This window comes from Chelonoidis abingdonii, chromosome 10 (genome assembly GCF_003597395.2).
Source record: "Chelonoidis abingdonii isolate Lonesome George chromosome 10, CheloAbing_2.0, whole genome shotgun sequence".
Lineage (NCBI taxonomy): Eukaryota > Metazoa > Chordata > Testudines > Testudinidae > Chelonoidis > Chelonoidis abingdonii.
The window spans coordinates 38732562-38745284 of NC_133778.1; the positions used below are offsets into that span (position 1 = coordinate 38732562).

The 12723-nt window shown below is 41.5% G+C and overlaps 1 protein-coding gene across 4 annotated transcripts in view; it reads left to right on the plus strand.

Moving 5' to 3' along the window:
* Positions 1-12723, plus strand: part of OLA1 (Obg like ATPase 1) — a 173872-nt gene that overhangs the window by 99588 nt on the left and 61561 nt on the right. For all 4 annotated transcript variants that reach the window (XM_032784568.2, XM_032784569.2, XM_032784567.2 and 1 more), the window contains one exon: positions 303-478. In XM_032784568.2, coding sequence (XP_032640459.1) covers positions 303-478 — 176 coding nt within the window. The remainder of the gene's footprint in view (positions 1-302; positions 479-12723) is intronic.

Genomic DNA, 12723 nt, shown 5'->3' on the forward strand with positions numbered 1-12723 from the left:
AATGCTTTTCTGAATTGAGGCTGGTCTGACTACTGTTCTGTACATGTCCCTGTAAAGCTTGAAATAATGTGGTAACCACATTAGTTAAGAATGAATTGCTAAGCACTTGAAGTACTATAGTGTTGTAAATGAACATATTAAGTATTGTGTAGAATATTGTAGGCAACTGTTCTGCACTGGAAGAGGAATGGTCTATTTTTTTCATCTCTGACTTTCTATGTCTGATTATTACACTATTGTTAGTGTTGTGTTGTGTTGTCTATTTAGGTTTAATACTTAAATTAAGTATTCTTTTGTTCTAGGATCATTTGAAAATGATGATATCACTCATGTTGAAGGAAGTGTAGATCCTGTTCGTGACATTGAAATAATACATGAAGAACTTAGACTTAAGGATGAGGAAATGATCATTCCAATTATAGACAAATTAGAAAAAGTAGCTGTGAGAGGAGGGGACAAGAAATTAAAACCTGAATATGTAAGTAAAAAGTATGCTGTTAAATGTATCATTATTTCTTGTACCAGTATGTTTTCATTTGTGTTCACATTTTTTAAAATCAGTAATGTAAAATTATATATAGACCGTTATTTCTGTATTTATTTTAAAATTATCACTGCTGCAAGGTCTGTTGGGTTAAAATCATTAAAATGAGCTTCATTTTCTCTTGATAACCTAGGGTTACACTGAGGGAGCTAGATGCACGCCATTTAAAGTACTCTGACATAACTCAGTCCAGTCTTGCTCAGAATGGGAGATGATACTGACATGAGTGTAATGTGAAAGCTCATACCTGCCTAGATGGATATCCCAGCTCCTGCCTCTGTGTGTATGACACTACAAAATCTCAGCTTGAATCCAGATAGCCTGTCACCTATAATTAGGATGATATTCCCATTTATAAATCAGTAATAGAGTATAACCTTGCCAGACTTGATCATTGCAGAGCTCAGCACATGATCTTCAGCTAAGTACCAGAGGCCTAAAAAGTCCCCCAGAGTTTGAAACTGGGATTTGCTCCCAAAACCAGTGTACAAATTCTGATGCTCTGCTGTTCCCAGTGATTGTTGTCTAGGATGATCTGTTTGCTTGGCTTCTCTTGATCTCATTGAGAGAGGGCCCATAGTTGGAGCATTATGACACATCATGTCCATCCTATGCTAGGGAAGGAGAAGTCCCTTTTTGTAGCCCAGCATCTCCCACAGTTTTGATAATGGACTATTACACTCTTGTCTGCGGTTTCAAGAGGCAGTTCAAAGATGCCGTGCAAACTTTGCTAGCCATGCCCCTTTCTCTGGCCTGCTGCCAGATTTTGTGCTACCATGACTGAAGTCAAGTGGTAGTTCATTTTGCTCCTGACTTTTCTGTAATAGCCTATTTTATTCATTTTGGGGGCAGTAGTAAGCAGCAGTTCTTTATTCTTCCTCCCTCTCTCCTGGATCTATATTGAGCAGTGCAGTGGTCACAGCCATCTAGATTTGGTACTATAGTGCCACCCTGCTCCCCTCCCCCCAGCCACTCCCCAAACATGGCTGAGCTGTTGTTTAGACACCAAGGTAGATCCTCACAAATACAAAAAGTGTTGTATTTGTGAGGCAGTTTTTACAGGCTTTTTGGAGGGCGAATTGTGTCCTGCCTTTTCTCGGTTAGCTGACCCTTGCACTGCTAGGGTGCAGGGCTTTGAGTAGAATAGGTTGGGTTCCCTCCTCTGTGCCCCAAGAAGCTGAGACTCCAGCATAGAAAACCCAATATGGAGTTGCAGAGTAGGGATGAGGAGGACTCCAGCCAGCCAGTCTTGAGGAGAGCAGCAGGGCTCATACTCAACTCCCTTTCTTGCCAGCTCAAACAGGGAATTTCGGCAATGGGACTCTATCCCTGGGATAGGAGGAATGGGACCCCAAGTGGGGGGACACTGAGGAAGACCTTTCCAGAGGCCTCAAGGTATTGCATAAAGCAAACCACAAAAGACCATGCTCTAGCCACAGCTGGTTGGCACTGTTGCAAAGCAGGCCAAGAAAGCTACTGTTCATTTTCTGAGTAGGGCATGTAAAAAATGCAACAGTGTTCCCCATAAGATGTTTGAAATAGGACAAGGCAAATACCTGCATCGCAAGAAAAGAACCACAGTGTCCTGGCTGGATGACCTTAAGGCCATGAACATCTGACTCCCAGTCTACACTTAAGAAAATTTCCTTAGCGACAACCTTTGTTGGCAAATGCGTCAGTGCATGCAATGAGATTTTTTTTGGCCAGGGCCATGATATCCAGCTGAGCAAGTGAGGCACCACGTGTAGCTTCTCCCCTGGAAGAGGTCTGTACTCACTCCAAACAAATACTATGCTCATCTAAATTCAGATTCTCTCTTCTTTGGGAAAAAACTAGACAAAATATTTGCAGAAAATTCTACCAAACCAAAATAGCCCTTCCTCTTCCCTCTTCACTCGGTGCTCTAAGAAGGGACTATAAACCTAGCACCAGACAGAAATGTTCCTTTTGTCCAATTTTCTCACAAAAATACTAGAGGAAAGATAACAGGTATATCAGAGTAAGCCCCAGAACTGGGGAATGGGTAGAAAATCCAGAGGTGGTTTCATTGACTGTAAGAGCCTGCTATAACAGTGAACAAATGTGCCTTCTCCCAGTTGGGAATCTAGAAGTCAGAATTTCTGGTTTCTCAGAAGATTGGTCCGTATTGATCAGACAGAGATGGGCAAGAGGAGAGAGTAAGTTGCAGATATTCCCTTGAACTAAGAGCTCCATCTCATACCTTCTCCAACCAGTCCCCACTCTTGAGCAACCTTGTTGAGCTGGTGTTAAATTAAATCTCGCTTCCACTGGACATAGGAGCAATAGAAGGAGTTCCCGCAAAAGAAAGTTTCTTAGGTTTGTACTCCCTTTTGTTCATTGTCTAAAAATGTACCAGCGGGGTCAGAGCCATCCTGGACCTCAAGCTTTTCAACAAATGGATGAAATAAGTGAAATTTTGGATGGAGACCCTAGCTTTAGTGGTAGCATCCCCATCCTGAGGGAATTGTTTTGCACTCAGGATCTAGCAGATGCATATCTTTATAGTCCTATATGACCGTACCGCCTCAGGCTGCTAAGATTTGCACAGCTCACTATTTGCGCCAAACATTCCATTCAGCCTCTTTGTTCCTCAACCTCCCCCACTCCCTCTAGTGTCTTCACCACAATGCTGGTGATGATGTGGGTAATAACAGCTAGACTCATGTCTCAGGGCATTCACTTGTGTCCCTTCCTGGATGACATTTTGATTGGAATTCCAACCCAACCTGCAGCACGTGGGATCTCTCCCAGCCTCCATGAGTTCTCAAAGATAACTTCTGAAGGGTTGGTTCTCTGTAGCCAGTTCCTTAAGTATCTAGGATGTATTTCATTAGGCCTTACTGACTTGAAGACATCTAATTTCTCTAAGGGCAGTTCTGTGCTTAAAAAGCTGCAGCGGTGCAGCAGCAGTGGTGCCGTTATAACACTTAAGTGAAGATGCATGTATGCCGACAGGAAGGCTTTCTCCTATAAACATAGTTAATCCACCTCTACCAGAGGCAGTAACTATGCTGTCTACACTGTGGGTGAGGTCAATGTAACTATTATTCAGGAGTGGATTTTAGGTAGCAGTGTCTATTCAGTCAGCACATGTGGTCTGCCTCACCATTATCTAGCACTGCCAGGGCAAACCACGCCCTTGGTCTGGAAACGAAGTGAGTAGCAGTCCAGTTTTCTTACCTCTCTCTTTTTATATTGATAGCATGTAGTTTATGGTTTTCAGAAGTTCAAGATGGTCTTACTAAGTGTATCAAGTTCCTGTACTTCAGTTTTAAGACTTAGCCTTTTTAAACATAAAGAGTATGAATGTGTTGGATTGTCAGCTGTTATTCCATCACTGGAACAAGGAGATTGGTTCTTGGCTCTCAAACTACAGGATGCCTACTTCCACATCTCAATTTGACCATCTCTTGGGAGATTCCTCCGATTTACCTTTGACAAGACTATTATCAGTACAGAATGCTTCCATTTGCACCCAAACGATTCTCCAAGGTCCTCTCCATGGGGGAATTCTGCACTTTTGCACATGCAGAATTTGCACAGAAATGAATGTGTGCGCAGAATTTCCTGTCTCCCACAGAAATGGGCTGCAGAGCTACTGGCCGCCACTAGGGGCTGCTGGACCCAGCTCACAAACAGAAAATAAGTGTTGCTAGTGGGAGGGAGCTGGAGGGTTCCTGGCCATTGCAGTTCTCAGCACACCCTGAAGAAAGGAGATGGTGTGCAAGAAACACCATACAAGCCTGGGACTCAGCATCAGGCTGTTTCTCTCTGGGAGGCAGGGGGGCAGGATTCTGGGCTGGGGTGGACCCTGCAGATGGACTCTGGTGGGGAGGGGGTGAATGCAGGCGTTTTGGTGGGGGATGTGAGGGTGTCTCCAGCTGGGGTCTAGGGAGTAGGAGGTGTGGGTGTATGGGCTGGGGGGCACCCGTCAGTTGGGCTCTGGGGAGCAATGGGTGCTGGTGTTGGCCCTCCCGCTGGGCTCTGAGGGTGGGAGGAGGCAGAGATACAGGGATTTCTTCAACTCTCCACTCCTGGGAGAATTTTTTTGTGTATGTATTGTTACAGACATAGTTGCTGACAGGTATTTTGAAATAAATTACCAAAGTAATTGAAACTGGTGTGATTATGTAGTGTTATTTTGACAAATAAAATATGCAGAATTTTGCAGAATTTTTAGTTTTTGGCTGAGAATTTCCCCAGGAGTATCCATCATAACAGCACACTTACATTTACACTGATGTTCACTTTGTTAGTTCTCCAATCACTGCTCACCTTTACAGTGGAGAACATAAACAAAAAAGGCATTTATCGCTTCAGCCATTGCCATGTTTTCTGTTGTTGTCTTTTCCTCCTCATTGAGCAATGGGCTTGCTTTGTCCTTGGTCTTTCTCTTGCTTCTAATGTATTTGTAGAGTGTTTTCTTGTTACCCTTTATGTCACTAGCTAGTATAATCTCATTTTGTGCCTTGGCCTTTCTAATTTTGTCAATGTATGCTTGTGTTGGTTTTTATATTCATCCTTCATAATTTGACCTAGTTTCCATTTTGTGTATGACCCTTTATTTTTTTATTTTTTATTGTTTTTATTTTTTGGGGGGTTTCAAGACACTGAAGATCTCCTGGCTAAGCCAGAGTGGTCTCGTACCATACTTCTTATCTTTCCTATGTATTGGGATAGTTTGCTCTTGTGACCTTAACAATGCCTCCTTTAAAAAACTGCCAACTCTTCTGAACTCTTCTCTCCCCCTCTTAGGCTTGCTTCCCATGGGATCTTACCTACCAGTTCTCTGAGTTTGCTGGAGTCTGCCTTTTAGAAGTATGTGGGGCAATTAAAGTGCAACATATTACAGAGCTTTACAAATCACACCCCTCTAGTATGTCTTGCCAGCGACGTGTAGACAAGCCCATAGTCTATCATCTTTACTATGAGGAGAGAACCTAGAATTAAACTATTTAGTAAGTGTATCAAGATCCTGTACTTCAGTTTTAAGACTTAGCTTTTTTAAACATAAAGGGTATGAATGTGCTGGATTGTCAGCCCTGGATACAGACAGTTCCTGTTTATTCATAGAACAGATACATCACAGTTTGCAGTATTGTAGACTTCACCCACACGATAGTGCCAATGTCACCTTAAAGGACCAGTGTCTATATTCATTTAATCTTTGGTGTTTCTGTTGAGACTGCCAATAAAAATGGAAAATAAATTTCTATAGTGGTAGTAGCTTTGTGAGGTATGTGCTTGTCCATTAGAACGCGATCACCAGTTTAGTTTGCATAAATTTAGAGTTGAAACCACTCCCAAGCCATCTTTCTTTAAAATAAATTAATATTTCAAAATGCAACTTTTAAAATAGAGAAAATTAATTGGAATGTTAAAAAAAAAAAACAACATTGAAGATTCTTTACATTTAGTAGCATAAGAACAGTGTAGTGCATATCTAGATTAGAAGAAATCTGTCCTGATGTTTTTGCCTAGTGGACTGTGACTAAGTAATGGACATGTTAAATGTGGTTAGAGGGTAAATGTGGATGTCAGCAAATTTGGACTATCCGCTTCCATTTCTGAAGTTTATAATATTTCCAGGGGCTTTAACAGACACCTTTTTGTCCACTCTTGAATTTATTTATTTTAGTTGTTGTAAGGTACCTATCCAAAAGCCCTAGTTGCTTTCATATGATTAAAATATACTTTCCTTATTAAGTGGGAGGTGACTTATAAATGGTCGCACAAAATAATGAATAGGTACCTGCCTTTATCTCTCTACCAGATCAACTGGATCAGAATAGAAGGAAGAATACACATGTGCCTCTATACTCTGATAAATAGGATGTTGCTGATCTTTAAGGACAAGTATTCTTCATAGTTGTTGTTGATAAATTAGATCTTGTCCTGTCTGTGACTTAAGTAGCTAGTTGAGAATTGTCAAAAGCTTCAGCCTTGTCTCCATCCTAGCTGTGAATATATAAAATATTGCATCATAATTTTTATAAAGTGCTTTTTTCTTATTTTTCCCACTCAACACAGGGGAGGAGAGAGAGAAAGGGAAGATCTTGTACATACTTTATTAACAAAGCTCTTGCCGTAGCTTTTCTGTTGTAATGAGTAACTTAAGCAATAAGTTACTAGGCTTCAAGATAATATTTCTATTGATATATGTGATTATGCCTAAAGTCTTTAGTGGACTATTTACTGTGTTTAATGGGGTATTTAGAGGAAATTAAAATTCTTTATAAGGAGTGTTTTGAATGCATCAAAAATATTCTTGACAGATGTCATGGTGTTAGAGCCTAGGGCACATTACATATTGTGACTTTTTTATATTACCAGTGCCCATAGAGAAGTTAGTGTCTGAACACCTGTGACAAAAGCAGTCTTTCCAATGTAAACTTGTTTTCTGATGATGATATCTGACCTAATATCCAGTGGATTTTTAAGATTTTGCAAGACATTTCTGTAAGAGTGAGAAGTAGATTTGTTCAGAAGAGAAATGCAGTGTTTCTTTTAAGTGAAGTTTGGCTATCTAAAGTTCAAGGAACATGAGACTGCTACAAGTATTCATCTTTGAAATACAGCTTTCCCCATTTCATATAATTTGTTTACCTTTTTGTTTTGAAAATCCATAAGCATAGTTGATGATTCCTGTAACTGAAAACCCCAGGATTCGCAAGGCTGATCTATAGTAGAGAATTTTAGGGTTGTTAACACAAGTTGTCACCTGGGATGTTTGTAAAATGCTTCATATCTGCACACACATTCCTGTGATGTTTCACAAGCATTCTCCATATTGTTACAGCTGTTGTAGCTCTGAGTAAGTCTTAGGCCTGGTCTACACTACGCGTTTAAATCGATTTAAAGAGCGTTAAATCGATTTAACGCTGTACCCGTCCACACTACAACGCCCTTTATATCGATATAAAGGGCTCTTTAAATCGATTTCTGTACTCCACCCCGACGAGAGGAGTAGCGCTAAATTCAAGGGCTATCATTTATAATTCGACTGTGTCTGTTACCTCCACCCACCGATGAGAGGAGTAGCGCTAAATTCGATATTAACATTATCGGATTAAAACGGTTAGTGTGGACGGAATCGAACCCATCGACATTGTTGGTGCCCTGGCCTGGGAGGAAACAAACAGCTTTCTGGAATCATTCTGTTTCACTATTTGTTTATACATCCCCCCCACAGTGCACGGGACCACTGAACTGCTCTGGACAGCAATCTGAACTCGGATGCAGCGGGCAGGTAAACAGGAAAAAGCCCCGCGAACTTTTGAATTACATTTCCTCGTATTGCCCAGTCGGACGTGGACGCTTCTGATCTCAGCACGAGGTCGGCGATAAGCAGTCTCGAAATCCAAAAAGACTAATTGCTTCCACATGGGACCCGCTTACGGGAGATGACTAAGATCTGATCGCTGTAATCAGGGGAGACAAATCTGTTGTATTCAGAGCTGCCGTGTACAGATAGATTTGCCGAAAATTGCACAGGCCAATGAGCGTTTGAAAAAAAATATCTCCTAAGGATTACACAGTGACTAGCGCTATTGCGTCGACTGAAAGCGTAGACGTGGATAGCTCAGAGACCAAAAATGGACGCTCAGGGAAGATGGAGGAGGGAGGCATTTGTGTACTCTGTGAGGACTCCAGCTCTGCCTCAACACACGCCACAGAATTCCAACAAGCAGTTCTCTTGAAAAAAGTATTTGACCACCATTTTCTCCTTGGCTGAGCTCCAAATGTATTGTAGGTTAAAACACAGTGTCTGCGGTTTGGTTCAGGGAATCCAGCTCCTCAGTTTCTTCCCCACCCCGCACGTGACCCACATGTAAGAAAAAGGGAAAGAATCATTTCTTGAACTTTCGCCTTCAATGTCACCCTATGTGTACTGAATGCTAATTCGCTGCGTCCAAGAACGCGATGCTGCAGCAGTGAAAAGCAGTATCCCGCTCCTCTCCCTCTCCCCTCCCCGGTGGTAGACGGTGCAATAGGACTAGTAACCGTCGTCCTCCATGAATATCTAACATGTTGACATCGAGGCCAACATTGCTGGTTTACTTCCCAGTAGATAGGACAGAATGGCTAATAACCAGCTCATCAATAGCAACTGGGGGCTTTAGCCCCTCCCTTTCCTGTGTGAAGAAAAAGATTCTGTACTGCCTGGACTGTCCATAGCAGCAGCATGCTGGGCTCCTCTCCCCCACACCGGCTTAATGTCCTGCCTTAGGACTATCATCGCGCCGGGGGCCTGCCGCCTCCTCATTTTATGTCACTAAACACCTCAGTGTTTCTTATTCCTGCATTCTTTATTACTTCATGACACAAATGGGCAGGACACTGCACATGTATCCCAGGAAGGTTGGGGGAGGAGGGAAGCAACGGGTGGGTTGTTTGCAGGGCACCCCCTATGTGAATTACTGACACGGAGCAGCTGCTGCTCTGATACACTGGTCCTCTAATACACTTGCCCCTTATTCTAGGCAGGGACTCGACTCTATTTTAGAAGAAACCATAATGGGAGGGATTGACAAAGTCAGTCCAAGTGAGTCAATCCCCCAATTTTTGCTTTTGCATGCTTGCGCCCCCCGGGCCGACGATTTCAGCCAGGGGCAACTCATGATAGCAGCGGACAGTACAGAGGAGGAGAGATAACCGTCATTTCATTGCCAGTTGTTTCCCGGCAGTAGACGGTAACAGAACGACCGGTAACCACTCTGCTCATCATTTGCAAAAGCAGTGAATGCTGCTGTGTAGCGCTGGAGTATCGCTCTCTGTCGCGGCATCCAGTACACATACAGTGCGGAAAAAAAAAAAAGCTGAACGGGCTCCATGGTTGCCGTGCTATGGCGTCTGCCAGGGCAATCCCAGGGAAAAAACGGCGCGAAAGGATTGTCAGCTGATGTTTTCGCCCAGAGGAAGGAATGACTGACGAACATTTACCCAGAAACTCACCTGCGATTCAATAATGATTCAACCCAGAATTCCAAGGGGCGGTGGGAGACTGCGGAACTATGGGATAGCTAACGGAAGAGCTACCCACAAATGCAACGCTTCAGAAATCGACGTTAGCCTCGGAGCCATCGACGCACAACGCTAGAATTACTGTGCCTAGTGTGGCTGCATGAAATTGAATTTATAATATCAGTTTTATAAAACCGATTTTAGCTAATTCGATATTATCCCGTAGTGTAGACGTGGCCTTAGAACAGATAATTCTTCCTTCAGTTCATTAGGGTAGGAGGGAAAAATAGATGATACACGTGTACTAGTTCAATTACTCATCCTGTTGCATTCTCCCGGTGCTCTTGCTCACCTTTCAGTAATGGTGTTGAGTATTGTTTCTGCCACATGTCAACTCCTTTTCACCCCAGCTGATGAAATTCAGTTTTCTCTTTCTTAGTTGTGGATGTATACAATGTTGCATCATAATTTTTATGAAGGGTTTTTGTCTCGTTGTGAGCTTAGTTTCTCCCACTCAACACATAGGGGGAGAGACAGAGAAAGGTGTTATGAGTAACATAGACTATGTCTACACTACAGACCTTACAATGGCACTGCTTTACCGCTGCAGTTGCGCTGCTGTAAGGTCTCCTGTGTAGAGGTCTCCCAATCGGCATAATTAAACCACCACCAACAAGCGGTGGTAGCTATGTCAGCGGGAGACACTCTCCACTGACATAATGCTGTCCACACCAGCACCTTTGTCTGTGAAACTTACGTTGGTCAGGTAGTGGGGGTTTTTCCCACACTCCTGACTGACAAAAGTTTTGCCAACAAAAGTGCTAGAGTAGGCAAAGTCTTAGGCAGCAAGTTGCATCTCATTAAATAAATAGCATGTTCTACTAAACAGTTTTTTAATATTAGCCTTTTTTCAAACACTTGTAAAGTTTTTTTTAACAATAAATGTTTTACAAGACATCTTTTTAAACACTGTTCTATAATAAACTTTTACTTTTAAACTTTTGTTTTACTTCTTTAAACCAGTGGGTTTTCACTGTCTTAAAAAAGACAACCAAAACCACAATACAGAAATGAGGGAGCCGTGTCTGAAACTGAATGAAAAGTAACATAAGCACAGCCATGATTGGAAAGAAGTGTTTACCCACTGAACTAGTTTTTTCTTAACCAAAGATGACTAGTGTAGACACATTAAACCGTTTCAGAAGTAAACAGTTCAATAACCACTTAGCTGAACCATCTAACCTTGAAACTGTGCAATCTTATATCAGGATTTGAAAAGGTTTCGTAGTTTTTTGTTTTTTTTAAGTAAAAAGGGACCATTGTGATGATCTAGTCTGTCCATAATATAGGCCATAGGACTTCCCTTAATTACTTCCTGCTTCAAGTCCAATATTTGAGGTTAAACTAGAGCATATCTTCTGGAACAATATCCAATCTTGCTTTAAAGATTTCCAATTATGGAGAATCCATCATAACCCTTAGTAGGTTGTTCCAGGGCATAATCACTCTCATTGGTAAAAATTTGCACCTTATTTCTAATCTGATTTCAGTTTCCAGCTACTGGATATTGTTTCACCTTGTCTGCTAAATTGAAGAGCCTTCTATTACCTAATTTCTGTTCCCCTGTAGATACTTGTAGATGGTTATCAAGTCACCCCTTACCCTTCGAAAAGATTTAGCTCCTTGAGCTTTTACATTAATGCATTTTTTACAAAGACTTAATCATTCTTATGACTTTTCTCTGAACCCTGTCCAACTTATCAAGATCTTTCTTGAACTGTGGACTGGACTCAGTATTTCAGTAGAGGTCACATCAATGCCAAATGGTAATATAACCTCCCCACTCTGATTTGATATTTCCCTGTTTACACTTATAAGGACTGCATTCATCCTTTTTAGTTGAGCTCATGTTCAGCTAATTATTCAGTGACCTCAAGTCTTAATCAGTCACTGCTTCCCAAGATAGAGTCCCCATTTTGTAAATATGACCTACATTCTTTGTTCGTAGGTCCTAAGTCCTCTTCATTATTTACCGTTTCTCCAGTCTTTGTGTTATCTGCAAAGTTTATCAGTAATGATTCTGTTTTCTTCCAGGTCATTGATGAAAATGCTAAATAGCATTTGGGGCCAAGAATCAGTCTCTTTCAGATCCCATTAGAAACAAAATGTCATGTGGCACCAAATCAGATGTCTTACAGAAATTCATATATATTACATCAACACTACTATTTTTATCCACTTACCAAGACACCTGCCATCCAGAATCCAATATGAAATATGGGGTCCAAGAGCAACAGTTCTAAGGCTTCAGCTACTCCTTGTAGTTTCCCAAGTAGAAGCAGAGAGAAGCTGACATTATTCTTGTCAGTTTCACTGCTGCACACACAATTCTGAACAGCAGCAATGAAATTGAGCAAGTGTCATCAATTTCATTTTGCTGCTGCTTGGGAAATCTGAGTAGCAAGATGATGTTTATACATAAAGGTTTTAAAACCTTTGTAAGAATCTGACATCCTCATTGCAAAAGATTTGCAAGGAACGGAAACCTTGATGAGACCCACCCTGCTCACTAGGATGGGCTGTTACTGACCCTATATCAGAATTCCAAGCTTGAGAGAGAGGAGTGCAAATATGTGGCACTCCAAACAGTTGTGTAAAACATCACATTATTCAAATATACTATATTTGCACTGAAGTGTACATTTTTTGTGATACAGTAGCATCAAAGTCACTAGAGCTGTCTATGGAGTCAGGAAGACATGGCTTCACTGAGACTTTCAATCCTGACCTGTAATCTTCACAACTGCAAACTTATTCCCTTCCTCCCACCTCCACGATAGCATAAATTCTGCAGAAATTAATTACATGCCCTTTCAATTTCCAAAAGAGAGCTTCCCATTCCCCAGTGCCAAGTAGACAAGTGAATTTTTCAAACCAGGGTTTAGTCCTTGATGCTGTACAAAGTATTTGGCACTGAGAGAGATGACTACTTTCAGCCACCCAAAGGACTTAGCAATGTTTGCACATACATACATGCTTTTTTCCTCACCTGATGGATCTGATTAAGTTTATCAAGACATTCTGTGAACTAGTAGGTGTAGGTATGTTAATTCACAGTATTATAAACTGTTGAGATTTATTGGGTACAGCATTCAACTCATGGTTAGAAATCTTTGAATTGGTTGCTTTGCTTT